The sequence below is a fragment of the Argentina anserina genome, chromosome 5, assembly GCF_933775445.1.
Source record: "Argentina anserina chromosome 5, drPotAnse1.1, whole genome shotgun sequence".
Classification (NCBI taxonomy): domain Eukaryota; kingdom Viridiplantae; phylum Streptophyta; class Magnoliopsida; order Rosales; family Rosaceae; genus Argentina; species Argentina anserina.
The window spans coordinates 2211102-2238821 of record NC_065876.1 but is presented as its reverse complement, the minus strand read 5'-3'; the positions used below and the strand labels follow the sequence as shown (position 1 = coordinate 2238821).

Here is a 27720-nt window from a genome sequence, read left to right as displayed (position 1 = left end):
GGGCTTAAAGGGTCGGCAGTCGGTGTAACATTTGGGCTTAATGTACATTGGGCTTTACGTCGGCTCAAATAAATAAAGAACACAAAAAATAAAACTACGTTCTCACGCAGAGTTGGAAGTTGCGATTAGTACCGGAGTGCACAAGATGAACAACCAGGGGTTTATACAAGCTTGAATTTCTCATCACACTCGAACTATTCTTGTAGAAAATTCTAGAAGCTCTGCGAAGAACAACGAAGGCTTTCACATCTCAAATCGGTTTAGGGTCTTAAACGATTTCAGCACCGTCATTAGGTAAGTTCAACACTGCTTTGGTTATTGGTTCTGTTTTTCTTGACTGATTCGGTTGTTGAGGAATTGGTGTCAGTAAGTGAAATTCGGATTTTACCAAATGCTGGTGGGGTTTCTGGTTTTGTAATTTTGGAGTGAAGAAAGTGAATGCTAGTGTTATTTTAAACCTAACATGGTTGAAAGATTGGGAGATGTCAAAGTTGGGCAGTTTGAGTTTCCGATTTCGATTGAGAATTGAAGTTGGATTTGTATATGATGGTTATATTGGGTTTTGATGAATTCAGGTGGGAAGCTGTTTTTGTCTTGCTGAAGTTCAAACCTGTGCAAACTTGATGCAGGGCAAATACAAATAGATCAAGTCGAGCCATCTGCAATGTATGGCCAAGCTAATGTTCCGCCTCCACCGCCCCTTCATTTGCAGCAAGGCTCTCCAGCCGCAGCACCGAATGTAGTTCACCAGGCAATATCTGATTCCGACATGGAAATGGAAGGTTAGTTGTATACTTTAACTTGCATTCTTTTTCGCATCTGGTGTATATGCGAGGGGAGGTGGTTATTCGTGCGAGTATAATTTGTGATCGGTCTATTATAAGATTCTCTTCTCATACAGAAGTATGCGGCTGAAATTTCTCATTTTAAGGCTGAGAATTTTCTGTGCCCATCTTTACCTGATATTTTAATTGCATAGTGTCGTGTCGTGTCATGTCAGTATGTGTTTTCCATTCTCCTTGATTGTTGTCAAGAGTTTATTAGCTTTTAAGTAACTGAATGAGAGCTGACACTTTGGTTTCTTGGGTGGGTTCAAGATGATATCACCTTGTCCGACACGAATCATGAAGTTCATGATTCATCTGCCGTTCTAGACCGCAAGTTTGATGTCAGTCATGGGGAGCTTGATGTCAAAAAGCATCTAGCTGCAGCAAAGAGTTCACCAGGATGGAGTGCTCGTGAGGGTGTCTCATCCGAAAAAGTGTTGCCCTCTTTGTCTGAACGCCAATTAATAATTGAAGAGGCACCATCCAGAGTTGATATATATTCAACTGGAGCTTCTGAATCCCCAGTGGCAAGTGAAAAAGATATTTCTTCGATTCCCAGAGCTGATGATCAGAAGAAACTTGATGCTTCTGCAGCAGCTGAGGCAATGAATTCTGATGCGTTTTCAAACCAGACTACCACAGTTAACAGCCCGTTTAGACTTTTACAAGACTATGCTTCTGAAAACAGCTCAGAAAATGATCCTCCTGCTTTTAGTGAAGATGGTACTGCTGTTGGAGCTCCATCATCAGTTACAACTAGTGTTAAAAGTTGCCATAAAGATGCTGGGTCTCAATTTGAGATAGGATCTAAGAGCCTGTGCACAACTGATAAAATGTCTGGGCTGCAATATGAATCCAGAAGGTTTAAAGTTTCCTTGGATACAAAGAAAGAGGTTAGGGGTACTGATATAACATCAATCATTGAGAGTCATGAGGGTTTTCAGGGGAAAGATGCATTGAATGGGGCTCCCATTGATATCACCAAAAGGGATAAGTCTCCAGGAGGGAAACAGACCAAGACTGAATCTGTTTTACCAAAGGTGGATGAGTATGGGAGATTGGTCAGAGAAGGTTCCAGTGACAGTAACTCTAATGGTTCACGTTATAATAAGAGGCACAGAAGAGGCAGAAGCCGCAGTCGTAGTCGCAGCCGTAACCGGAGCCGCAGCTGTAGTCGTATCCGGAGCCAGAGCCGGAGCCGGTCTCCTTTTGGCGGCAGGAGGAGGTGGAGGAGTCCTCGGAGGAGAAGAGAGAAGCGAAACCGGTCTCCTAGGTACTTTCAATTGTGTTCTGTGTGTATCCTTTTGATTGGCAGATTACTTATGGAGACGTAATTTTTAAGATTTAGGCAGCTTTGGTTAGTTTGGTGTTTGCATGTCATGGTACTAGTAGCATTGTGATTCATAATATTCTTCTTAATTATTGGTGCTTCACTTGGTCTTCTAGGAATCAAAGAAGCAGGAGCAGGTCTCCCAGTTTTAGACGTGCAGGTGAGTTCAGAGACGAAAATAAGAGACATGATAGGCGCAACATTCCAGAATGCTTTGACTTCCTTCGAGGCAGATGCGCACGTGGAGGATCCTGTAGGTATATGCACAAAGAACATGACCGAAATGATGGTTCATGGCGCCATAGAAGCAAGCAAAAGCATCTAGAAGTTCAGTCTACTGTGAAGAACTCTATGATTAAGGAAGCGATTGAAGATAGCTCTGACATGAATCTGCATGGTGAATTCAACGGTCAGGAGATGCAGATCGATCCTATTGTGGTCCCAAAGGATGGTCAGTTTATTGATCCTGTTAAAACTGCTTGCGAGAATTCTGCAGTGACAGCTTCTACAATGCAAGTGAAACAAATTCTTCCTGTAAAGCTGGAGGAACCCATTGGTCACAGTCCTGAATCTCACCACCTATCCGCTCAAAAGCTGAGCTGTGTTGGTACTATGAAGTCAAGGGGTGATACTTCTCAGGCAATTGAACAATCTCGAAGCAATAATTCTGCAGAACAGCTTCAAAAGGCTGATTATCCGTCTCAGCAGGTGGAAGCCTCTCACATGTATGATTTACCACCAAATCAAGCATCGAAGAATTCTCCATACAAGGTTTCTTGTACTGAGCCTGCAGCAGATGCAATTTTATTAACTCAATCACGTCCCACTGAAAGTTCTAATGCTCAACCACTTCCATCAGGACAGTTTTCATCACAGTTTTCGGCTCCTACTGATTCATCTCTTCCTTGTTATTCTGCTGCGAATAGTCCATATCCTTCACAGTTGCCTCCTCCTCCTCCTCCAGTATCACAAGGTACCAGTGTTGCTCATGTACCACAGTTTCATAGGGACTACAACCAGCGGCCACCCTATCCAGTTCAGTCTATTCCTATTCATGCTTATCAAGGTCCTTTATCCAACCAATCTGCCCAATTCTCAGTATCACAAGATTCAACTTGGACATCCCTGCCGCCACCACCTCCACGACCACAATATCCATCTTTAAATGCAGGAACTGCTGCACAAGGTGCTTCACAATTTCAGCAGAATCACTTGGCTCCAAGGACTGACTTCGGTTCTCAGAGTTCTGGGAGGCCTTACAGCTCTCACGGATCACTCAATCCATCAAATCAACCTTTTGGGGGCCCTGGTCATATAAGAGAAGATCGTTTTACACATGCTCCCGTGCAGGATATAAATTCTTTACACTCTTTTGCTCAGGGACACCTACACCCTCAACCTGCACCTTCACAGGAATTAATGAAGAGCAAAATGCAAAATTTCTCTGCGGACAATTTTCCATCAGGAGAACTTCTGAATGCATCATCACAATTTCATCCTCATCCACATGACCAACAACCAGGCTATGGTGTGCAATACTCTGTAGGTGATAGCATGTTGGGCGTGCCTGTCAAGACTGGAGTACAATACCCTGTTGGTGGTAGCCTTTTGGTTTTGCCTGGGAAAGATGGCCCTATATCCCAATACCCTCAAGATATGTCAGACAGAAGTCAGCTTTCTCAAATTCCTGATTTTGGGGCATCTAGAATTCAAACACATCATAATCCTTACGCAGCTACTTTTGAGCAGCCTTTAGGCTTGAACTTTAGTTCTAACATTCCCATTCAAGAAAAGAATGTGCCTGCTGCTAACATGTTTGATACACCGGTCCAAGTCCCAATTGATGGCCAAGGTGTGGGCAGTGCTGGGTCAAGACGGACAACTTTGTCGCCAAGTTCTGCTGGAGCTGTTGGTCAGCTTTTGCAAACGTCAGTTAGTGGGCAGTATGATCCACTTTTTGACAGCATTGAGCCATCAGGAAATATACTTAATAATCATGATCAAAGCCAAAAGCATACAGCCACCAATGATATAAATATGATGGTGAGGTTCAGTGGTTCTTGTGAGCCATTAAATGTAGAAGAGAACAAGAAACATTCAGAGGTTGGTCCTGTTGCTTCAACTACATCTCTGGATAATGACGGCTTTGGTGAGACAGGAGATGCAGAAGTGGGTGTCGTGGAGGATGAGAGTCTTAGTAATGATGATGATGGAGCAAACCTGGCTGTCGGAGAGATGGAGATTGATCAGGTGAAATCTGGAGGGAAGAGCAAGAAGAAAAAGGATTCCAGATCAACTAGACTTTTCAAAAGTGCAGTTGCAGATTTTGTAAAGGACCTTCTGAAGCCGTCCTGGCGGCAGGGTAATATGAGCAAAGAAGCTTTCAAGACCATTGTCAAAAAGACTGTTGATAAGGTCTCTGGAGCCATGAAGAGCCACCAGATACCAAAGTCTGAGGCAAAGATAAATCACTACATCGACTCATCTCAGCGGAAACTGACGAAGCTTGTGATGGTAACTACTTTTTCTTATTCCTTCCCTGTTTGATGGCACGGTATTATTCTCTGTTGGGTGAGGGCTTTTACTTATGCTCACCCGCTATGGTTTTGCATACATTAATCTTTCTTGCTGTCTGCACGAAGAGAGGATGATCTGCCATCATGCCTTATTCTTCATCTGAGACCTACTTCTGCAATATTGTTTCAATGATATATTCATGCTAAGTTCGTCTTGTTCGCTTTAACTTCTGCAGGGTTATGTTGATAAGTATGTCAAGGTATAAACCTCATTTGTGATTTGATCAACCAGCATGCAATGCCGAAAATTTTGATGAGGTATTACGCAGTTTGTTCCAGTTAGAACACCTATGGAGGTATCAAGAGCTCGCGGATATAGGGAATATAAACTTTTGTTGTGAGAGATGTCAGGTTTCTTGTATAGTGAACTCTGGAGGAATGTCATTTGGGAATGATGAGTAAAATGACTTCCAACCTTGTGTAAGGTACTGTAGCAGCTGCAGAAGATGAATGTTAATGTCTCTGAATATTCATTATAGTATATTTCTGATTTTGTAAAAGGTACACACGTTCACAAAATGGACGCTCTATTTATTCATTTTACAGATCAACCATCAATTTCAAAACGAATTTCCACCTCTCCCAATGCTACCAAACAAGTGAAATACTGCATTAAACTGGGAAAATTTAAAAAAATTACTGTTGTAATTTGGAATAAGAGAAGGCTCAGGCAAGTTCAATTTGTAAGCAGCCGCCCAAGTGAGTGAGTAGGCAAAGCTCCCAACTTTCATCCTCCTCTCGTCGGAATTAGGGTTTCTGCCGACGATTCAGGTACTTTTCTGCTAATTTGTGCTTTCAGATATCTTTTTCTGTGTATCCAATCTGGGTTTTTCTGGGTCGTTGTTACTTTGTTTGATTCCCGGTAAAGTTATAAACTTTCATGAATGCTTGATTTGTTCAATCTTATTATTATGCTCGTTTCAAATTTGAGTTGAGTTTGAATGAATATTGTATTCTTTGTTCAATTTGTATTGCTGCGATTTTGAGATTGCTTGTTTCTTTGTGTTGGGTTCTTAGTTGTTCTGCTTTGAGTAACAGCACAGTGTGTGACTTTTGTGCATTGGAAAGCAGTAGATGGATCCTCTTTGTGTTCTTGGAATGAGCAAAGTAGGTACTTTTTAGCTGCTGAAAGATTAAGTGCTTTAGTTTGAATGAAAACCAAGTAGGAGTCATGACTAGTGTTGGCAGTTTAAAAAGATCCATTGAATGTCACTCTATGCAATCTTTAGCTTAAATGCTGTTTTGTGATCTCTGGATGTAGGTGTGTAAAAGCTATTACTGTCTATGTCCTTCCACTCCTGATAAAGGTAAGAGGAAAGATGGCGGTGGAAGATTTGTGTCCACCATCTTCCGAACTCCGCACGGTACCCAATTCTGAGAGTCCTGAACCAGACGTGGAGCCGAGTTGTTCGCAGAAAAAGAAGAAAAATAGCGAGAAAAAAATGTAAACTTGAAAGCAATGATAAGAGTTCTGAAAGTCCGTCCCTTGAGTCACAAGTTGCACAACTCTCGGATCAAGAAGCTCCACAACCAATTAGAGAGGAAAATGCCATAATTACAGATTCAGGAAGTCCTCAATCAAATGTCGAGCTGAGTCTTTACAAAGAAAAGAGGAAGAAGAAAGGGTATGAAACTTTTGAGACAAATGGTACGAATTGTGAAAGTCCCTCCCTACAGCCTCAAGCGGTACAACTGTCAGATCAACAAGCACCTCTAATACTTACAGATAGAATTACTACAATAACAGATTCAGAGAGTCCCCGATCAAATATGGAGTTGAGTCTTTCACAAAATAAGAAGAGGAAGAAGCTGTGGAGATCAAAAGGTAGAAATCCAACAACCCTCTGAGGCCGTACAGCCTCAACTTGTACGAGTGATGGATGAAAAGCTAGAAGTTCCACTACCCATTGAAGATTTGAGTTTCTTAGTGCGAAGCAAGAAAAGGAATAAGAAGACAAGCCGTAAACCCCTTGACTGTATAGATGAAGTGTGTGGCATTTCTGTGTGCTTCTGTTATGGAAAGTAATATCCCAACAGTCGAGCCATGCAAACAGCCTTCTGTTGAAATATCATTGGAGCAGCTTGTTGCGGAGCCACTTGGTGAGGGTATCATTGCAACAACAAACTCCAAGAGTCCCAAACCCAATGCAGATTTTGGCTGCTCACTAGAAACGAAGAAAAAGAAACGGAAGAAAATCCATGAGGATAAAGAGCTATCAGTGGAAACAATGATGCCAGAAGATCCCCCTTTTCATTGTTCTCTCGCTATGGTCTCGGAACAAGAACCAGATGTGTCAGAACCACTTAATGCAGATTTTAACTCAGAAAGTCCCAGTCCAAATGCAGAATTTAACTGCTCACAAAAAACAACGAAGAAAAAGCAAAAGAGACGGAGCAAAAGCAGTGACAGTAAAGAGCTATTACCAGAAGCGATGACACTGGAAGCAGATCCATCTCTTCGTCCTACTCTTTCTAAAAAAGAGCTAGAGGTGCCACAGCCGCTTAATACTGGTGCAGAGCCACTCGTGGAGGGAATGAGCACAATGATGGACTCAGAAAGACCAATGCCCAATGCAGATTTTAGCAGCCCACAAGAAACAAAGAAGAGAAATAGAAAGAGAAAGCGCAAAGCCAGAGAAACTAATGAGCTGACAGCGGAAGCAGATCCATCTGTTCAGCCTTCCTTGTCACATTTGTCTCTAAAAGCTGATACTGAAGTAGTTGCCATCAGTGGACAGGGCATTTTGCAAATGTCAACCTCTTCGCCTGAAAGATCTCTTCTCAACTGTTCTAAGAAGAAGCTTCTCATTCTCGATATCAATGGGATGCTAGCTGATATTGTCCAGATGGAAGCTTGGATCCCCAAGGGTTTTAAGCCAGACAAAATAATATCACGGAAAAAAGGTGATGATTGAAATTTAGATATCTATATAGCTTTATTCTCTTAAAGGCGTATGGGGGACTCCAAACACAAATTAATCTTTTGCTGGGTAAGGACTATAGAGTGAATCATGGTCATGTCACACTGATACTTCATAAATTCTGCTCCTGTAAAAATAGGATCTTAATATCTTATCGTAATGTTAAGTTCTGCAATATATGTTCCCCATTATCTTAATCAACCACTTAATGACTCTTGTCATGGTTATTGCTTTTGCAGAACCAATCGCACTGCACTTCTACCAAGTTTAAGACGGTGGAGAACAAGAAAAAGCCCCTTGTTTTGAAAGAGATTAGAAATTTGTGGGAAAAGTTTGAGCCTGATCTTCCTTGGGCAAGAGGAGAGTACAACATAGTATTAGTGGATGACTCTCCATATAAGGCTTTGCGCAATCCGGTTAGTTTATTTACTATTTCTTCTTAAATTTTTCGCTTGAGGATGTGACTGATTTTACTAGAGGATAATAACTGATTAAATTCTTCATCTTTTTGTTATATTATTGTTTAGGTGAAGATCGCCATATTCCCCTTCTCATATCAATTCAGGAACAAAAAAGATCATTCATCAGGTAAGATGCCATCAGTAGGTGTCAATATCCTTTTCATTGGTATGTGAGGAAGATTACCGATGGAAACCTATACATATGGGCATCATACATTTAAAAGTTATTCTGTAGGTAAAAATGTTGTCCCCGTGTTGCTTACTCTTTCCACCATGGCTTTTAAACGTCTGGTCTATATTGTGTCTAATTTCTTGCTTAGAACTTTTCAATTTCAATTTTCAGTTGAATTTTCTAATAGTTATTTACTTCTAAGTTTTGAAGAAGTGTATTCAAAGAGATCTGGCCTATTCATTATATTTAATGTGTTTATTATGCTGTTACTGTGTGTCGTTGACTCTTTATACTGGTTTTGGTGTAATGTCTAGTTACGAACCCCGGATTTTAATTAGATGTGGCTTAATAGACTTATAGCCTGATTTTCTTGCTATCTTCTTACTCTAGTTTGACTATTAGATTGCGGCGTGAGTGCCTGTAGGCTAGAAAATGCTTGAATTAGTTCACTATTATAATTTGCAACACCTTAGATGCACTATACCAAAAACAAAAACAAAAAAATTTCAGTGGGCGCATCAGCTCTACTGCATGGGAGCAGGGCTACCAGCTCTAATTTCCATCTTAGTTCTTTTCACGATCTTTTGTCATCTTATATTATACTTGTATTTCAGATTGAATTTTGAGATATAACTGTCCTATAGAACAGTGATTTTATTAAATCAAAAACATGAGAGAGAGAGAGAGAGAGAGAGAGAGTGTTTAAAGATTGCATTAGTTTGACATGACATATTGTAAAACAAAGAGAGAGAGAATCTGAGATATAATGCCTATTGCTATTTGTGTCTCCCAAATTCAATCCTTAACATATTGTAATGTGGTTCTCTTACACTATTGTTCATCGCAGGACCTGGAGGCGATATCCGTACTTACCTGGAAGGGTTAGCTAGGGCTGAAAATGCTCAAAAGTATGTGGAACAGAATCCAGGAATCCATAACAAACTCAAATCCTTCGTGGTACCTCTATAGGAGAGTCATCTATGACTAAGATGACTCCTGAGTTTGACTTCGCTCTTTTTGTGCCTTCGACCCACTAATCTTTTGCAGTTCCATACCATACGTAAGTTTTCACTTTAACATGTACTGTTGCAACCTTTTATTGTTGTCTCAGTTTTGCTTAAATGAGATGTACCAAGCATATTGCTTGTAGAAGAGAGCGTCTATTAGGCTAGATCAGAAATTTGATTCCTAGAGTTTTAGTAAAATCTGTGCACCAATTATTTTTTGTCATGTGCGCATAAATTTTGTTTATTGTTGGTCGTGGCACTGAATAAGCATTGGCAAATGAAATCAGTCTTTTGAAAATGCCTTTAAATGCGATATGTCCTTTCTCAATTTTTTTTATTTACATTTATTTGTCATTGTGAACAACACACGACAGATGCAGGTTGTGATATAGGTGCCACCACCTTTAGGCTTGATGCAGATAGTTGAAGTTGTTGACAGTTGTATAGAAATTTGTTACCTAACCACCATGTTCTGCAAATCTCATACTTGAGGTTTGATAAAAATATTCTGAGGTTGCTATGTTATATATCCCGCAGGGATACAACACCAACCAAATTTTGATTCCATGTGCCTGCCTTGTTTCAGCTATCTGTTATCGTTATGCTTTCGTTTGTTTGAAATGTACATCTTTTGCACCAACCAAACTTAAACCCGGCCTCTATTACCAGCAATTGGTCCATGCCTATTTTATGCCTGGTTCAGAGTGATAGCTACTGAAGCCCTTTAGTTATTAAGGCATATCTAGAATCTCTTATATTGTTTGTTTTCATTTTTTTGAAGGCTATTAATGGTTGGAACTGGCTGATTTTTATTTTACCTTGATGATCAACTTGGCATGGGCTGCTACATCTGGCAAATCAATTGCTTGACTTGGTTCCCCCAATTCTGTGATCTCTGCCGTTTCAAAACTTCTTGATGCTTTTCCATATTGGCATATTGCCCAACATCTCATACAGACCAGCTTTTTTTAACGTTTAGATCGATGACTTCCTTCTATTCATTACATGACAATTGTATTTCTTTGTTACATAACAGTTAACCAATTATATGTGTTCCTCCCTGCCTCCTGATCATAATGTTTCCTGTTATTGATGGGATTCCTTGTAGGGTTCCCTCAATTATTGCTGATTATATCTATTTGGATGATGTTGATGGTTACCTGTGGGGGATGAGGAGAAACTGGAAAGGAGGGCATAATGTGGTAATCAAACTGAAGTGCAGATAGCTAAAGCTATGGGAACCTGTGGTGAATGAGCACTGTGTGTTCCTTGGGATATGGGTTATGATGATTGAGATGGATTAGTTGGTATTTGCCTTATAGAATTCAGGCACAGCACGTGTACTAGTTCCTTCACTTTGTGAATGTGGCCAAAGATTGAAGCATTCATCATCAACCAACTATATAGAAATATCACATCTCCTTTTCATTTTGGCTTCTCTTGGTTTATTTAGCATTCTTATATGTCAACCTTTCTAATACGCAAATGCATGCAAGTCCTTATTAGCTAGCAATCACATGCATGCTTAGCTTTTCTGAAACAAGAAGACAATCATTATCAGATGCCATATCTTCTTTAGTGTTAAAACTATAATGAATTGCTGGATTTACAGTAGAGTGGAATTCACTGAGAAAATGTGATTGATAGAGAAAATCCATGAAGATGATCAAGTTGATGAGGGTAAAAATTAATAGAGATTAGCCTGAAATGTACCTATTTTTCAATGTTTGTTTTTGGCTAAAGAAAACCCCCTAAAATATATATAATTTAAATAGTTTGAAGGATGCATAATGAGAGAGAGCGAGTCAATGTGGAATGAAAATTAGATGCTGCGGAGATTGACAAAGCAATAGGGTGGTGGAGAACCATGTGGCTAAAGAATCTGATACAGAATTTCTTCCTATTTCTTAGTTGTAGAGTTTGAAATCTCTGTTCTGTTATTGTTTTGTGGATTCTCCATATATTGGGACCAAAATTCAGTTGGACAAACCGACATCTTTGATGAACACATATATACTAGGGTTATGGAAATAAGGATTTATCATCCCGTGGAAGCTTCCAAAATCCTGGGATGAAAAATTATGAACATGTCAATAATGTCAAGTATTATTTTCTCATCTTTAGTCTCTTTTAGGTACATAAAATTATGGTGACTTCAGAAATTAGGTGCAAGGCTCTTATAATCATCATGGTTAGCATGTATGTATGTGCTTGCAATTAAAAAAAAAAGTAAGAAATGATCTCCATCATAACTGAACTGCTGCCGCCAAATACCAACTAAACTATTGAAACTATATATGTACACAGTTACACACACATATCTAATAAATGTGTAACAGTTGACAAAGGTTTATGCACTCTTTTTATTATAAACAAGAGTTTCTATGGTGTTTCAAAGTATTAAAACAGAGTTATAAGCTAATCTCATTTTAATAAAAGAATAACACTGAGTTTTTAACCAAATATTGCAATTACTAAGCTATGGCCTATGGTCACCATAAAGGCATAAACACATAAATATAACAACCAGTTGTCCAAGTGGGGTATTATTCAATTTCCTGGATTAATTGATACCAGCAACCACTCATCAGTCACCATTCACGCTTCTCAAGTTGGAGCCTTGTAAAAGATTCATCCTTTCTTGCTCACTCATCAATTGCATTGGCTTCCTTTGTGGATTGGTTTTCATTCATTTTTAGATAGTTTTAACACTTGTCTTCATCATTTTCATCTGAGAAAGTTTCCGAGTTTTGTTCTTGCTGGAATGGTGGTTGTGGTAAATGAGTGCCCACCATTGGGACTTTGCAGTTCTGAATAGATAACTTCTCTCTCTCTCTCCCTCACTCACTCACCCATTGACAATATCACATGCGCATGCAGACAGCTCTTGACCCACCCACATCTTCATCCCACATGGACTGTGATCCATCTTGACCCACAAACACCCTTCTCTTCTCTCTTTAGAAGCCTTCACTTTTCTTTTTGCCAAACTCTTCAACTCTCTCACAAGATTGGTTAGCATGAACTAACAAACCTTCCAATCTGTTTTAGCTGTCTTCCCATTTGTTGTATTGGGAAAACATCTCTTCTTGGATCTGCAGAGATGATTCTTCTACATGTTTGCATTGGTTTCAGTTTCTTTTTAGGAAAATTCTGAAGGTAAAAATGTTTCTGTTATCTCTGGGCGGTGTTGTTCTCTGCATGTTGTTGTAGTGGGTCCCCTCCAGTTTCTCTGGCCCTTCTCTGGTTTTTGCACAAGGCATTGAATTCTCTGAAACCCAATAAGGTTTTTTTTCCCTCACTGATTGGATTTGATTTGGTTTGGATTGGATTTCTGGGTATTTTCCTTTCCCAGTTTAGTAGTTATCTTTTATTGTTGTTAAGTGGAGAGATTGGAGGAAAGAACCCAAAGAGGAAATTGTGTGGAAGTTGTGATCTGTGATTGAAAGGACAAATCTTTATCATCTCTGAGCTGTAGCTGTAGGAGAAATGAGCACTTAGAAGTTGATTTTGTACTTGCTGTGTTTGGAGTTACATGAGTGAGGAAATTGGTCTGTTCCTTTATGGTCAGTGAAGCCGAAAAAAGCTGCAACTAAGCTATTTGGCTTTGCATTTTTTTCAAGTCTTTCAGGAGAGAGGAAAAAAATAGAGGATAATTAAGTTACATTTTTCTTGTACTTGATCTGGTTATTGGTATCAGCTTGTGTATAAATAGGTGAATGAGGCGTCTGAATTTTACAGCTTCTCATTTTGGTATTTCTAGAGAATGGATAAGATCATTTCCGATTGCCTGAAATCACTGAAATTGATTTCAGAGGGTGTAGAGTTGTGGCAGTGAAAGATCTTGTCTTGTATTCGAACTTTGGGGAATCTGAATTGCTTGAAGAAAATTGGGTAGATGTTTACAAAGTGGGAAGTGTAACTGATTTGTAAAGAAGAGGTGGAGATGGCAGCAAAACTTCTGCATTCTTTAGCTGATGACAACCCAGATTTGCAGAAGCAAATTGGATGCATGAATGGGATTTTCCAAATTTTCGAACGACACCAAGTCCTCACTGGTAGGCGGATTGGCCACCATAAGAGTCTTCCTCCAGGTAATTTGCCACTGTTGGATTCATTTCTTGTTTCTTTTTCTTTTTGCAAGTTTAAAGATTGAGAAACTAGTGTAAAACATCTAATTGGTGCCTGAAAGGAGAGTAATAAATTGCAGCCTATAACATCTAAACCCACAATTTTGTTTTCTTTTCTGGAGAGAAGCTTAAGATGAGAGTCTGGTTATGAATTGCAGCTTATGACAACTAATGCATTCATCTGTTTTGCAGGGAACTCTCACTTCAGCAATGGTGACTTGGAAAGAGAGTCCAACAATACATACCATCGGCAAGCAGTAAGTGTAATCACTATCTACTTGATGACTCATTTCCTGTTAGAAAGTCTTTTAAGAACAAATCTTTAAAAATGTTTTTGGTAGCTTTGAGATAAACACACATTGTTCAGATACTGTGTTGTATGTGGGTTTCGACTCTTTGATGGATGCATCTGAATATATATTTGAACTACAAAATTTATACAGCTTTTAGATGAGAAATTTGAGATAGCCTGCACGCGGGATCATCTAAAATATGGCATGTAGTAAAGGCACAGGGAGAATTTTCAATGCTACTGGCGAAAATTCAATTCACTACAAAGTTATTGAGGGGTTGATAGATATATGTATATATTTACAGTTTAATATGCTGCTTTAGTGTTAGTTGAGTGTTGATAAATGAAGCCTTTCCTCCCACTTAACATGCATGTGATTGACTTAATACTCTTTAAGTGAAGGGTTTATGGTTCTTTAATTTGAAACTGTCCTAATCATTCAGGTATGACTGTCTGTGCTTATTTAATCTTCTTCCTGTAGTGTAATTGCACTGGAACCAGTCTCTTTGTGGTTTTAGCAAATTTTGCTGGACTGAAACTGATTTTCGCTGCTTGGAATTGCAGGACATAAGTTCAAACAGAAATATGAATGAGAAACAAAGACTCTCAACAGAGTCATCACGGGCCTCTTTCTCGTCAACTTGTTCTTCTTCCGTATCATCTTTGGAGTGCAACAGGACAGCACAACCAGGAACCTCCTCCTTTGACAAAATCATTTTCCCTGAAACTCCCCCAAGGGATTCAGTGACTAACCACTTAAGCACCTCCCCTAGAATTGGAAGGCAGTCCCTTGATCTCCGGGATGTGGTAAAGGACTCGATGCACAGGGAAGCTAGGGGACTATCGCAAAGTACACTCAAAGATGACTTTGCAGGTAATGCTGTGAAGCGCAGAGACTCTCCAAGACCCTTCCAGCTCTCTAAGCCAATAGATGGATCCAATGGAGTAAGAACCAATGAGAAGCAAATTATGTCTGCAGATCTCAGGGAGTCTCTTAGAGTTCTTGCTCAGCTTCGAGAAGCGCCTTGGCAATATAATGAAGATAGAGATCATCCAAGATCCTCATATGAATCCAAAGATAATTTTTGGAATACAGTTGCAAAAGATGCTCCACCATTTTCCTATGATGGGAGAGAGATGAATCGTTTATCGTTTGAGTCAAGAGATACCTTTCGATCTACTCCAAAGCCAAAAGAGTTGGCAAGACTTTCACTGGATAGCAGAGATGGTTCAATGCGTAGTTCCCACTCCGACTCAAGATCAAATCATCTTTCAAAAAGTTTTCAGAATAGTGGCAGCTCCAATGGCAGTATTCCTAGTCTACCTCAGTCATCAGTAACGCAGAATCCTAGTGTTGTAGCAAAGTTGATGGGTTTGGAAGCATTGCCAGATTCTGGAAGTAACTCAAGTCTGAACAAAACCAGCCCAGTTGTGGAAAGTGATCCTTTCTTAAAACCACTGAAGACAAGCAATCCATACAAGCCTATTTGCATTTCTAACTCCCCGAGAAACTCTCCAAAAGAACCAACCTCACCAAGGTGGAAGATTCCAGATCTGGTTATGAGACCTGTTTCAAGTTCAAGGTTTCCAATGGAACCAGCACCTTGGAAAAGACAGGATGGAAATCAAGGTTCTCAGAAACTTTCATCCAAACCTGTAAAAGCTCAAGTAAGGACCCAAAATTCCTTCCCTTCTGTTTATAGTGAGATAGAGAAGAGATTAGATGATCTTGAATTCAAACAATCTGGAAAGGATCTTAGAGCTCTTAAACAGATATTGGGAGCAATGCAAGTAAAAGGGCTCTTAGAGACCCAAAAAGAAGAGCAAGCTTCAAATTTTGGAACTCAAAAGGACTGTGAACCAAAATGTTCTAGTTCCAATCCAAACCCAAGGTCTGTCAATCAAAGGAATGGAAACAATCATGTCATGTCTTCCAGAATTAATAGCTCTGATGCCTCAAGGAATTTTGATTCCCCGATTGTGATCATGAAACCTGCAAAGCTTGTCGAAAACTCTGGTCTTCCTGCTTCATCAATAATTTCAATGCATGGCCTCTCCAATGTCCATACTGCTCCTAGAGGAGGAACGGTGGACAACAAGAAGGTTTCAACTAACAGCCGAACAGCTAAAGATCATTCTCCTAAGAACAGTAGGAAGGACTCTTCTGTTGGCTCAGCTGACAAAAAGCCAAGTGGCAGGAATGCAAAATCAACGCAATCTCTGCCAAAGGAAAACAGTGCAGCAAATTCAGCAAAGAGCTCTGGATCTGTGAGCCCAAGACTACAGCAGAAGAAGCTTGAGTTGGGGAAGCCATCTCGTCCGCCTACCCCGCCATCTGATACCAGAAAACCAAGAAGGCATTCCAGCAGGCAATCAACAGAATCCACTTCACCTGGTAGAAAACTCAGACCAAAATCTTTCAATTTGCAGCAAAGTGATGACCAGTCGAGTGAGATAAGTAATGAATCGAGAAGATTGAGTTTCCAAGGAGATGACATAGATATGGAAGAGTCTAGCAGTGTACGAGTTACTGATACAAATGATAGTCAAAGTCCATCTTTGAAGGCTTCCAAGTATTTATCTTCTCCTTTGATGCAACAGGTAGGTGTATTGATTTTCATCTTCTGCTTCACTTGTTCCATTTTGATAGTTTACTTATATACTTTGTTGTTACTTCTCAGAAGTTAACTGCAAGGTTGGAAGAAGATGGGTCTGCTGTTGAACTCGCTACAGTTGCTCCAGAACATCCTAGTCCTGTTTCTGTACTAGATGCCTCAGTATATAGAGATGATGCTCTATCTCCGGTAAAGCAGTTGCCGGATGCCCTTAAAGGTAGAGTTTAACTTTTATTCTTAAATTTAAAAAGCTCTAATCTTTTGTAAAATCATCTAACTAGAAACTTCTGATGAGCCGCATATTGATCATGGTTTAAGCTTAGTGCAATAAACGCCAATCATACTGAGGAATCATTTTAATCCTTGTGTTCTTAAATATACATAACATTCAGGTGATGATGCTGATATCAGAGTATGTGGAGATCAATGGAACCCTGCAGATAATCTTGCCAGCATCGGGTCTGGTCTTACTTCAGAGATCAGTCGAAAGAAACTGCAAAACATTGAGAACTTGGTTCAGAAGCTTAGGCGTTTGAACTCTAGTCATGATGAAGCAAGAACAGACTATATCGCATCACTATGCGAAAATTCAAATCCAGACCACAGATACATTTCTGAAATATTGTTAGCTTCAGGTCTGTTACTTAGAGACCTGGGGTCTAGCCTGACGACATTTCAGCTCCACCCCTCAGGTCACCCCATCAACCCTGAGTTGTTCTTTGTGTTGGAGCAAACCAAGGCTAGCAGTATGCTTGCAAAAGAAGAATGTTTCCCTGAAAAGGCAACTCATGCAAAGCAAGAGAAGCTTCACCGGAAACTCATTTTTGATGCTGTCAATGAAATTCTTGTTGATAAGTTGGGTTTGGTTGGCATCCCTCTTGAGCCGTGGCTGAAGCCTGCAAGACTGGCAAAGAAAACTCTCAACGCACAAAAGCTTCTGAAGGAACTTTTTTTTGAGATAGAACAATTTCAAGCCAAGAAACTCGAGTGCAACTTGGAGGATGAGGATGATGGTTTGAAGAGCATATTGTGTGAAGATGTGATGCACAGGTCAGAAAGTTGGACAGTGTTCCATACCGAAATTTCTGGGGCAGTATTAGACATTGAGCGGTTGATCTTTAAGGATTTGATCGACGACATAGTTATTGGTGAAGCGGCTAGCTTGCGTGCCAAGCCAGCAGCCAGGCGTCGAAAGCTGTTTGCTAAGTAATGATCTATTCTGTTCATCCTTTTTTCTTTTTATGGTGATTTAATTATTTTTTTGTGACAAACATCACAATAAATCTATGTGTAAGATCTATACTCCTGTAATTCATGCTGGGTTGTAAAGGAGGTTTAACTTGCCAAAGTTGTCAAGATACGTACTTTGGAAAATTAATATATCAGACCCTTTTCTGAGTTTCTCTTCGTCACTTATCATGCATGGTCTCATTGTTTCACAGAAGCTGTCTTTAACTTAAACTATTGTCTCATGAAACTTGACGAAACTGTCGAGTGGATGAAACCTGTACTGGAATTATAAAGGTTGTATATTATGCTGCTAATTGTAATGGTTGGAAGTTGGAACCATAGAGATTAAGAATTATAATCTAAAAATAGCTCCCATCTACCAACATGCCTCCGTAGCATAGTGGTAGTGCGTTCGCTTCGTAAGCGAAAGGTCGCGAGTTCGATCCTCGCCGGGGGCTCTTTGTTTTCATTATCATTTTTTTATTTGCTTTGTAAATTTTATTATTTACACTATCTACATCACCAATTGATTACCTTGGTGAAAATAACGTACGTGGTCCATTCCCTACTGACATCACGTCCTAATTAAAAGGACCACTGAAAAATCCGTAAATTTGACTCCTACTATCAGCATGCCTGCCCTATAGACTTTTCGTAACAGAAAAAAAAAGTATTTATTCATCGTATATTACAGAAAAATTTATCCTACGCGGCTGTATGTTATACGCCGGCACATCCAACCGCACACCACCACCACCACCACCACTGCGTGCAGAAAATGACAAACTCTGTCAGCTATGTATTGTATGGTGTAAAGCGATGTACCCCAGACAACCCGTATATTACCACCCATATGAAACATTGTTACACTGTTCATCCTCCAGTCTAGTCTTTCTTGTTTTCTGAAAGATAAAGAAAGGACCACGTACAAATATGAGTCATGAGTGTTGGGCAAAACCTTTTTCTGGGATATCTGCCACACCAGACCTACATATGTACATAAAGGGTTAAGTGTGCTTTAAAGTTTCTTGGATCTCTCACTCAGCCATTCTTGGATCCAGTAACATTATGCAGCTGCTACCTAGCTGGAGTTGATGATAAGAGCTGATCGAGCTCAGAGACAGACTAGACAGACTGACTGATCGACATGACTGTTTTCTTCTATTTAAGATTTCAGTCGATCTCTCTTCTTCTGGACTTCTGTTCTTTCCTTTTATTGCTCAGAAATCAGAAATGAAGACTTGCAGATTCCAAAAGCTTCATTATTTGTCAATATCATTTATTGCTTTCCCTTCCAGTTAATTGGGGCCTTGCAAATTTGTTTAGTACCAAGCACTATATATATATAGTGCTTTTGGGTTTTTTGTTCTGAGTTGGATATATCGACAATTAGACATGGATAAGTTGCCAACGAACGACATCTACTCTTCATCAATATGCATACATATAGAAGGCACAACTAGAAATTAAAGCATATATATGTTGTATGCCTGTATCGTTTTTGATTTTGTGGCGGAGAATTAGCAACTACTACTCGATCTCTTTCGTAGCTGTTTATTTGAAACACTGAGAGGATCGAGATTATATACTCCAGTAAATGGCTGGTTATATGAAGGTAAATGACATCTCTATACATTTCATACTTGCGGCCATATAAATCAAGGAGCTACGTACCTAATCAGGGAGAGAGAGAGAGAGAGAGAGAGAGAGAGAGAGGTCCATAAACAACTAACCCTAGAAATTCAAAAGGGTGGCAATAGCTAGCAGCTGGATTATCTGGGCTGCTGCTTAATTAGTTCAAAGTTGAGAAATCACGTACGCCAGCTTTGCCAAATTAATTAACATTAGTTACCAGTTAATATTTGCATGGTTAACCTAAATTAAACATTAATAGCTAGATCCACACCAACTTTCTTTTGGTTTCAAAAGACTGAACCGCTAAAAAACTACCTAGGTCGATCTCTCTCCAAGTCTCGATCAGGTCATGAGTCATGATTTTGAAATTTCAACAGAGATCGAAGAAGTCATACGTAAAAGTTTGCGACAGATTAACTGTAACGACCCCAAAATTTCGAACTTAAAAACTCAAAATTCTAAAGTCGTTAAACACAAAATAATCTCAATAAAATCGAAATCATTTAAGTGCACAGCGGATCATCACTGAGTTATCAATACAACTCAGAAAACCAATTATTACAACCCAAATTATAATTTACATTACGTAAGTTGGAATGTAATAATCCTCACAATCTCTCACAAAATAGTCACACAAAATCCTCACACAAGCTGGAGGTAAATCACTTCAAGTCCTCTGAGCGGTCCGTCAATTCCCGCTAATCTACACCTGCGGAGTCATCCACTACACCATCGAATTGGTGCACCGGGATTGTAAACACAAACCCGGTAAGCTTTACAGCTCGTATGAGTAAAATCAAAATATAATTCGCATATCAAAATATACGAAAGATCACAAAACAACAAATATAAATGCCCTCATGAGTCACTCGTCAGCCCATCTGGTTGACCCAAAAAAAATGAAATAAAACGTTCATGAGGAAATTAGGTAACCCTTCTGGTTACCCAATGCATTTATAATACGGGTACCAAGAACGCTGGTACACATCTGTTACCCCTCTCGTAATACACCGTTGATATTGGATAGCCACCCGCTACCCAACATCCAAAATACACCGAGTACCCATGAGCAGATAACCACCCGTTACCTCACATGCAGTACTAAGGCAGACAGACTAGAGCTCTAACTGTATCGTAACTTTCGCCCGGCCAAAGGCTAGGTTCCGACTTGCCAAACACGTACAATAATCTCACATCATATTGTACCAATCACGTCCGAAGACAAATCAAAAATTTTAACAATCTCAATGTTAAAAATCACGTACAATAATCTCACATCATATTGTACCAAAAATCATGTCCGAAGACAAATCAACATTTTAACAATCTCAATGTTAAAATCACGTACAATAATCTCACATCATATTGTACCAAAAATCATGTCCGAAGACAAATCAACATTTTAACAAACTCAATGTTAAAATCACGTACAATAATCTCACATCATATTGTACAAATCAAAATCACATGCTCGATATTTAAATCTCGTCATCGAAATGACATAAATCACGATAAAATCATAACAGTATATTATATAGCAAACTATATATATATATGTACATATTTACCATTTATACAATATATATATATAATCCATTATATCGTATACATGTCATATTTCATAAACACGTCCGAAGACAAAAACTCGTCCGAAGACAAAACTCGTCCGAAGACAAAACATTTTAACAAACTCATGTTAAAACCACGTACAATAATCACACCTCATATTGTACAAAAATCACATCACATGCTCAACATTTAATTCTCGTAATTCGAAATGACCAATTCCAACGAATTCATAACAGTATATAATATAGCAAACTATATATATATGTACTTATTACCATTTATACGATATATACGTAATCCACTATATTGTATACGTGTCGTAATTCAATATTAAAAACTCTTGCAAAAATCTTGGAATCACCGCAAGGGTAGATTCGTAAATAAGTGAGATTTTACTCACCTTATTGACTTGAGCGTAATTCCACAATTTCCGATGATAATTCCTTTCCTCGATTTAGCGATCACCTTAAAAAGATAAGACAAGCATTTAGAATCGTTTCGTAAACCTTTAAATGCCGAAACAGTAATAATCGGTTACTGTTCAGCAATTTTCGGTTTTACGAAATTACTGTTCACTGTTACTATTCACGGTTACTGTACAAATATACGATTTATACGTATTTCTGAACGTATAAATAGTATATACGCATTTCTGTACGTATAAATATTAATAAGTATTTCTGTACGTATAAATATTATATACGTATTTCTGTACGTATAATATTATATACGTATTTCTGTACGTATAAATATTATATACGTATTTCTGTATGTATAAATATTATATACGTATTTCTGTTTAAAGGTAAATACAATCTCAGTAAATAAAATTTACTAAATTACCCTTTTACAAATTACTTTTTACAATTACTGAAAGTAATTTATAATTACATTTACCGTCGTAAATAAAATTTACATTTACATTTAGGTAATTTACCAAAATACCCTTCTGTCAAAACTGATCGCACAACCGCACACGGTGGCGCGTGTGGCACACGCGCCACCTCCGGCCGGCCGCGCGTGGGGCCCACGCGCCGACGCCAACCAAGGCGCGTGTGATGCCACCGCCGTGCCTAAACTCATCCTCCTTCCCTCCTCCGCCCTTCCCACGGCCCAAACCACCTCTACCCTATCTCACTCTCCCACACGCGCTGCCTAAGGCAGCGGTGCTCAACCCTCACCACCTACACAACCGATCTCCTCCATCATCCTCCACTCGATCAGAAATCTCCCAAATCGATCCCCAAACATCCAACAAACACAACATCAATTCAATTACATCAATATTTACCTAGATTACTCGGTGGAGCTTCGGTTCGAGGTCGGTGTGAGATGAGTCACCGATCGTGTCGATTCGACGAGGAGGTGTCGGCGCGTCCCTTCCCTCGAGCGTAGGTGTAGCAGGATGGAGGTGCACCTGCTCTACACCCTAGCTTCGTCGGAGAGAGGCTTGAACAGTGGCGAGTTGTTGCGGGGGCAGAGGAGTTAGGCGTCGCTCCTCGGTGACGAGAGGAGTTGAGTCTTGCTCGGAAGGAGAAGGAGTCGAGCTCATGGGTGCGTGGAGGCCGGCGGTGAGAGACACGGAGGTCGGGGGAGAGAGCGATTCAGAAGGGAGAGAGGGAGAGAAGGTCGGGTGGGAGAGAGAGAGAAGAAAGGAGGCGGGGAGAAAGGAGAGAGGGAGGGTTTCTGATTAAGGAAACCCTAATCCCATAATTATCTATTTATACTAGTTTCCAAATCGGAAACTAACTTCCGACGTTAATAACTTTTACGTACGTCGTCCGATTAGAACGCGTCACATATCCACGAACTCGTATCGACGAGCTCTACAACTTTCGTGAAGAAAGTTTTCGCCACCGAGCGACGAAATAAAAGTCGAAAAATACGTTCGGAAACGTAACGTTTTTCGAATTAAACGTTCTAATAACATTTTCGTTTCCGACTTCTGACGTCACAACACGGAACGAACACAATTTAATATTTCCGAGAACTCAAACACTTAGAAGTAGTCTATTAACTTGTCCCGAAAAATCGGGTTATTACATTAACTTCGCCCCCCATGAAGCGAGTAACTTAGTAACTACGTACCACAACGTACACTCCACATGCAATGAGGTAGCTAATTATACACTGTATTATGTTCATCAATACTATAAATTAGTTATTAAAAAAACTATAAATTAGTAATTCATGCATATATATATATAACTACAGTGACGGTGAATATTGTCAGCCTGATCGATCCCTGACATGAACGTACGTACAGCTAACCAATTACAACTGCGGTGGAATACCATTATAATTATTTTGTTAATAAAGTTTCTGGACCCCAAAACTCGGCTGTAGTGAAAACCCAACTACATAATATACGTACGTAGCATAAATTTGATCATCTAAACTGTTTAAGCTTTTAGATTGTGTTACGACTTACGACTAGCTAGGCTTCTCCATCAGAAAATACGAGAGAGGAAGAACGTGCAGTACGTAGCTAGGTAATAATTAACTAAAACTAGGGTTCAGAAAGAAAAGGATCTGTACTGCTCGACAGCAACCGAAAATTTACGCCAGCAACCTCGATCACTACCTCAGTAATTTTCTAACCTGTTCACAGCTTAGATAATTTCATACTTTTATGCCTGCTCGCTCAGAATATCAGAACTAGAGACACACCTAACGTACGTACATTAGAGCTTCAAAACGAATAATATCAAGACTTCTATATTTGAAAACTGGAACCATGCATGCAGGCTTAAACTTGTGGACAGTGCTTGAATCCTCTTTTCACAATATATTATATATATGTTACAACAATAAGCACTAACCAATTAGAACTACAAAAACCATCAATCTAGCTTGTGGATCGAGCATTAATTAATCGAAAAAAAAACACTGAAGGATATCGGAGTTAAAAAATGATAGAATTGAATCAATCAAGATCCAGTTGTGTGTTGTATGTCGATGATCAGTTAGAACAGCAAACAAATGGAATTGGCTCTCTACTGATATTCAGGAGTTTAGGACGATCAAGCTTCATGCCTTCATATCAGTTCAATTATTTCCACGATCCATAATTAACCAAAGAGCTATTTTAATTAGACAGGATGACACGTGCAACAGAAACAAAAACTTCATTGCTCTCATACATGGCCCATGATCAACACTAGCTAATTATTGTTTATAGGGTGTAAATAATTATAATTATAGATTGGAGAAACGAAACCTTCATATACAACCAGTATATGTGTATCAAGAATGGCTTAACAATAAATCACCCACAACACAGTAATACAGATATATCTTTACCTCTTATGCTCTTGATTAGCCTTCAAATTAGCATCGAATCTCCTATATGTGATGATCATAGATCAATCACGGCATCAGATGTGGATGAATTAGCCTTGGTATAAGTAGTAAGTAGTAACAATTCTAATGAAGCACTACTCTTATCGATCACAAGTATGCATGTATCTGTATATAACGTACATTCTAATATAGTTACAAAGTAATTCACTATAAATAATAATAACCGGACAGCATAACGTACTATATATAGGAACTCACATGCATGCATTGTGGAGCTGCTAACTGCTGGCTATCTTTAGGAACCTGTATGGTCCTTGTCCAGTTGGCTTGATGATCCATTATGGTTTTGCAAATGGAGCTTCGGATTATCCAATGTTGGAAAGGATCTCAAAGATGGGCCAATCGAATATTGAAGAGAAGGCATGAGAGCATTATTAGGTGCAAAGTGCTGTGAAGTAGTACTTGATGAACTCAACAATTGGATCATATGGCTATTAGACTGATGATCATTACCAGTACTACTATTCTCTACTGCTGAGGTAGAGGTGGTAATGTAGGGCGCATACGGACCAAAAAGTGAAGGTACCGGCGTAGCTGTTGATGGACAGAAGAATAATTGAGACCCAGATGCCATTGGCATTGAAGTAGTTGAAAATGATAAGCCGTTGTTACTACTCATCATATGATCCATTTGAGGTAGTGGTGGAAATCCATGAATATTGCTACCAAACTGAGAAAGAGACAAACATGAATGCTCCGAATTGTGATGGTGAAAGTAGTTGTTGTACGCCATGGCATTGTTCAGCAATCCAGGTATGGAAGAAGGCATATTTCCTATAGGAAATAACTTCTGGGCCAAGGCTTGATCATCATGATCTTGTAGATTATCATTTTCTTTGATTGACTTGCCTTTACTCTCATCAAGTACTATTTGCTCAGTAAGTCGCCGATTTACATCAAAGAAAGGAACATTAAGAGGATTGAGAACTTGATGGTGATGAAGTTGATGATGAGAAGTACTAGTAGTATTGAGCAAACCATGATGAGGAAGTAGTTGGAGTGGTGGAAGCTTATCGATGTCATCTTCAGTAACTTCAAGCAACCAATCTATTACCTTGCTAGGTTGGCTAAGACCAAGCCTGTCTTGAAGGTCATATAATTGAATTGCTGTTGGCACTGAAAGCCTAATTCTTCTGTCTCTCAATCCCCTCACGGTTGAGACCTTGCTGTGCCTGTCTTTTCCACCAAAGGTTCGTGAGACACGAACAATCCTTGGATTTCGAAATCCAGACCATTGCCTTGAAGTGGTGGTACTAGATGAAGCTGCCTTGTTATAACTACTTATAATGTTTCCATCATTGTTGCTTTTGTGTTGGCCCTCTTCCTTTGCTTGAAAACCCTTTCCCCTTGGATCTGTCATCATCATAATTTCTCCCTTCCAATGAACCCCGAACAAAATTGTAGTACCGATCGTAATTGAGTTCCAAACAATTTGATCAGCTGAAAGAAAAAGAAAAACAACTAATTAGAAGATAAGAAAGTACAAATGATTTGCAGAAACCGATTGATTATTGATCCTGCGCGCAGTTCCACAGCTATTTTGAGCGGAATCAATTATGAATGTATTTCTTTTCACCGGGAACATTAGCACATTTTATTTAAAAAAACAAATCGATTTGATGTAAATCTCCGTTAATTAATGTGATGTGTTTTAAAATCGTTCAATTTAATAACCTTCGCTAAGTTGAGGACGGATTGGTAAGAGAAAATCATGCAGCTTGGAAATATTCACGAGCAGTATTACTGATCCGAAAAATGGAATCAACTGTGTCGATGATGCATGACCATTGACCAGTTTGATGTTTTTGAAAGAAAACTATATATTCACTGAAAGATCGAGCACTGAAATCGGAATTCAAGATTGAATAACTTCAAAACTTATATATAAAAGATATTGATGACACTCAAAAGATCGAAATACGATGAGGAGAAATCTAGTTGAAATTTGTATGAATTAATTCAAATCCCCGAAACCCTAAATTACCCTTCGCCTTTGAATCCCGGAGGTCAAAATTAAGCTGATCGAAGAGTTTACTCACCTCAAACTGGAAATTGGGTTCAGCGCGCAGCAGCTCATGACCAGTTCGTTCTTGGTTAATTTGCAGAAGTGCAGCACTTCAAAACTTAATGGGATATGAGCAGGAAGATCGAGGAAGAAGAAGAAGAAGAGAGAGCAACAGATAGAGAGCGAGAAAAAGACGCCCCACTTGACAGTACGTGCTTTTAAACTCTTATCTTGCTAAGTTGATAGGCCTTCAATCTTACTGAGCTGTACATGTATATAACTCATTTGCATCTCAACAATATCTGAGCTGGGAATATAATTAAAAGTAGGGAGTAATTACACCATTTGGTAAAGGAAAATATAAAAGATGCTATTGGAGGGTAATTAATTATACCATGTTGCATGGGAATTTTATCAGAAAAGGAAAAGGTATGGCGGAGTTATAGCCACGAGGCATTTATAGTTCTCGACACGTCAACTCTGCGAAAGCTAGCTAGGGAAATAGTAAGATGAATTCTTAAACTGTTCAGAAATATGGGATCACAGACTGAAGAATCAGTATGCTATTAGTTTGGTCGTAGTTTACTGTATGAACATAATTAGTACACAATTAATACATACATAATTACATGGAGACTTCTCCTTCCTTATGTTTGGTTAATTCTAAACGGGACCATCCAATAGTACTTTATCGGCAACTACAAATACCTAGCTTAGCTTTACTGGTGTATTCCACAAAGCATAGATTGATGAAGATGAATGTGCATGCGCCTGTAGGCACCTAACTGAGATTAATTGAGAAAAAAAACCAGCATAATTAACCCTCTTTCGTCTAATTATACCACAGATTAAACACACCAGATATCATAGTTAGAGTACTAGGGTTTGCCGTATTGCGGAGTACTACATATATAATACTCCGCAAGTGCGCAATAAGAGAAATTGAAATAGTTAAGCAACGGAATTAGATACAGCTACGATCGAACAGAGAGGAATCGAAGAAATGGAATTAGGGTAAGCAGGGATTAGGGGGATATAAAGATAGGGTTTATGGATGTTATAGGGGAGGGACCAAAGCAGGTTTCTTTAACGCATGCATCCACTGAAAGACTGACTACAGAGAAGAGAAGGACCACTCATACAAGTCTCACAGATGTGGCAGTGAGATTTGCACGATATGTATACAAGTTGCACTCCGATCGGTTTGCTTTCGTAATTAAGTTAAGCTTGGAGTTGTGATCTGCAAAACCTTTTGCATACATAGGACATATACATGCTGATGAAAGTACTGACGACTAAATACTAGCTCACAAGTTTCCAGAACAATTGAGGAACAAGAACCCCAGCTCTAATTTTAGCTGTATGTACTTCTGTATTTGGTTATTTCAATCCAAATACTTAATAGATAGCCACACACATTTAGTAAATCAGTAGTTTATGGGAAATGTACGTACATAGAGAAAAATTAAGAGACATAATATATATTATATATATAGCAGGTACTTCCTTTGTTAATTAGCTATAGGTTTCATTCATCATGCATGATCATGAAAATGGACGAATTAGGATCAATTTACCAGTAACTTG

The 27720-nt window shown here is 39.2% G+C and overlaps 4 protein-coding genes and 1 non-coding gene across 10 annotated transcripts; 4 read left to right on the top strand and 1 right to left on the bottom strand.

The window, feature by feature from the left end:
* The first annotated feature begins 134 nt into the window (after positions 1-134).
* Positions 135-5301, top strand: LOC126794272 (uncharacterized). The gene is made up of 5 exons (XM_050520937.1): positions 135-294; positions 576-782; positions 1098-2100; positions 2274-4671; positions 4910-5301. Exons 2-5 carry the CDS (start codon positions 665-667, stop codon positions 4937-4939), a joined length of 3549 nt encoding a protein of 1182 aa, XP_050376894.1. The 5' UTR covers positions 135-294; positions 576-664; the 3' UTR covers positions 4940-5301.
* A 97-nt stretch (positions 5302-5398) lies between these two features.
* On the top strand, positions 5399-10676 carry LOC126794287 (uncharacterized). Of its 3 annotated transcripts, XR_007672133.1 has the most exons (6): positions 5399-5504; positions 5995-7637; positions 7894-8070; positions 8182-8242; positions 9135-9347; positions 10403-10676. XR_007672133.1 is itself a non-coding variant. In XM_050520958.1 (4 exons), the coding sequence occupies exons 1-4, from the start codon at positions 7688-7690 to the stop codon at positions 9254-9256; spliced, it is 396 nt and encodes a 131-aa protein (XP_050376915.1). In that variant the 5' UTR covers positions 7658-7687; the 3' UTR covers positions 9257-10371. The 3 variants fall into 3 exon arrangements, 1 of the variants encoding a protein (XP_050376915.1); XR_007672132.1 differs by lacking the exon at positions 10403-10676 and having other exon boundaries at positions 9135-10371; XM_050520958.1 differs by lacking the exons at positions 5399-5504; positions 5995-7637; positions 10403-10676 and adding an exon at positions 7658-7723 and having other exon boundaries at positions 9135-10371.
* A 1234-nt stretch (positions 10677-11910) lies between these two features.
* LOC126794273 (protein LONGIFOLIA 2) lies at positions 11911-17721 on the top strand. 3 transcript variants are annotated; one of them, XM_050520939.1, is made up of 6 exons: positions 11913-12453; positions 13110-13388; positions 13617-13681; positions 14281-16317; positions 16398-16548; positions 16724-17721. In XM_050520939.1, exons 2-6 carry the CDS (start codon positions 13241-13243, stop codon positions 17539-17541), a joined length of 3219 nt encoding a protein of 1072 aa, XP_050376896.1. In that variant the 5' UTR covers positions 11913-12453; positions 13110-13240; the 3' UTR covers positions 17542-17721. The 3 variants fall into 3 exon arrangements, with proteins under 3 accessions (XP_050376897.1, XP_050376896.1, XP_050376895.1); XM_050520938.1 differs by having other exon boundaries at positions 13058-13388; XM_050520940.1 differs by having other exon boundaries at positions 11911-13388; positions 16401-16548.
* Positions 17722-17947: 226 nt separating this feature from the next.
* Positions 17948-18019, top strand: TRNAT-CGU (transfer RNA threonine (anticodon CGU)). Its single transcript has one exon. It is a non-coding gene; the product is annotated as a tRNA-Thr (tRNA).
* Positions 18020-23933: 5914 nt separating this feature from the next.
* LOC126794283 (transcription factor TCP5) lies at positions 23934-26268 on the bottom strand. Of its 2 annotated transcripts, XM_050520953.1 has the most exons (3): positions 26168-26268; positions 24327-25568; positions 23934-24233 (listed from the first exon to the last, which is right to left on the bottom strand). In XM_050520953.1, the coding sequence occupies exon 2, from the start codon at positions 25492-25494 to the stop codon at positions 24364-24366; it is 1131 nt and encodes a 376-aa protein (XP_050376910.1). In that variant the 5' UTR covers positions 25495-25568; positions 26168-26268; the 3' UTR covers positions 23934-24233; positions 24327-24363. The 2 variants fall into 2 exon arrangements, with proteins under 2 accessions (XP_050376910.1, XP_050376909.1); XM_050520952.1 differs by having other exon boundaries at positions 23934-25568.
* Positions 26269-27720: the final 1452 nt, after the last annotated feature.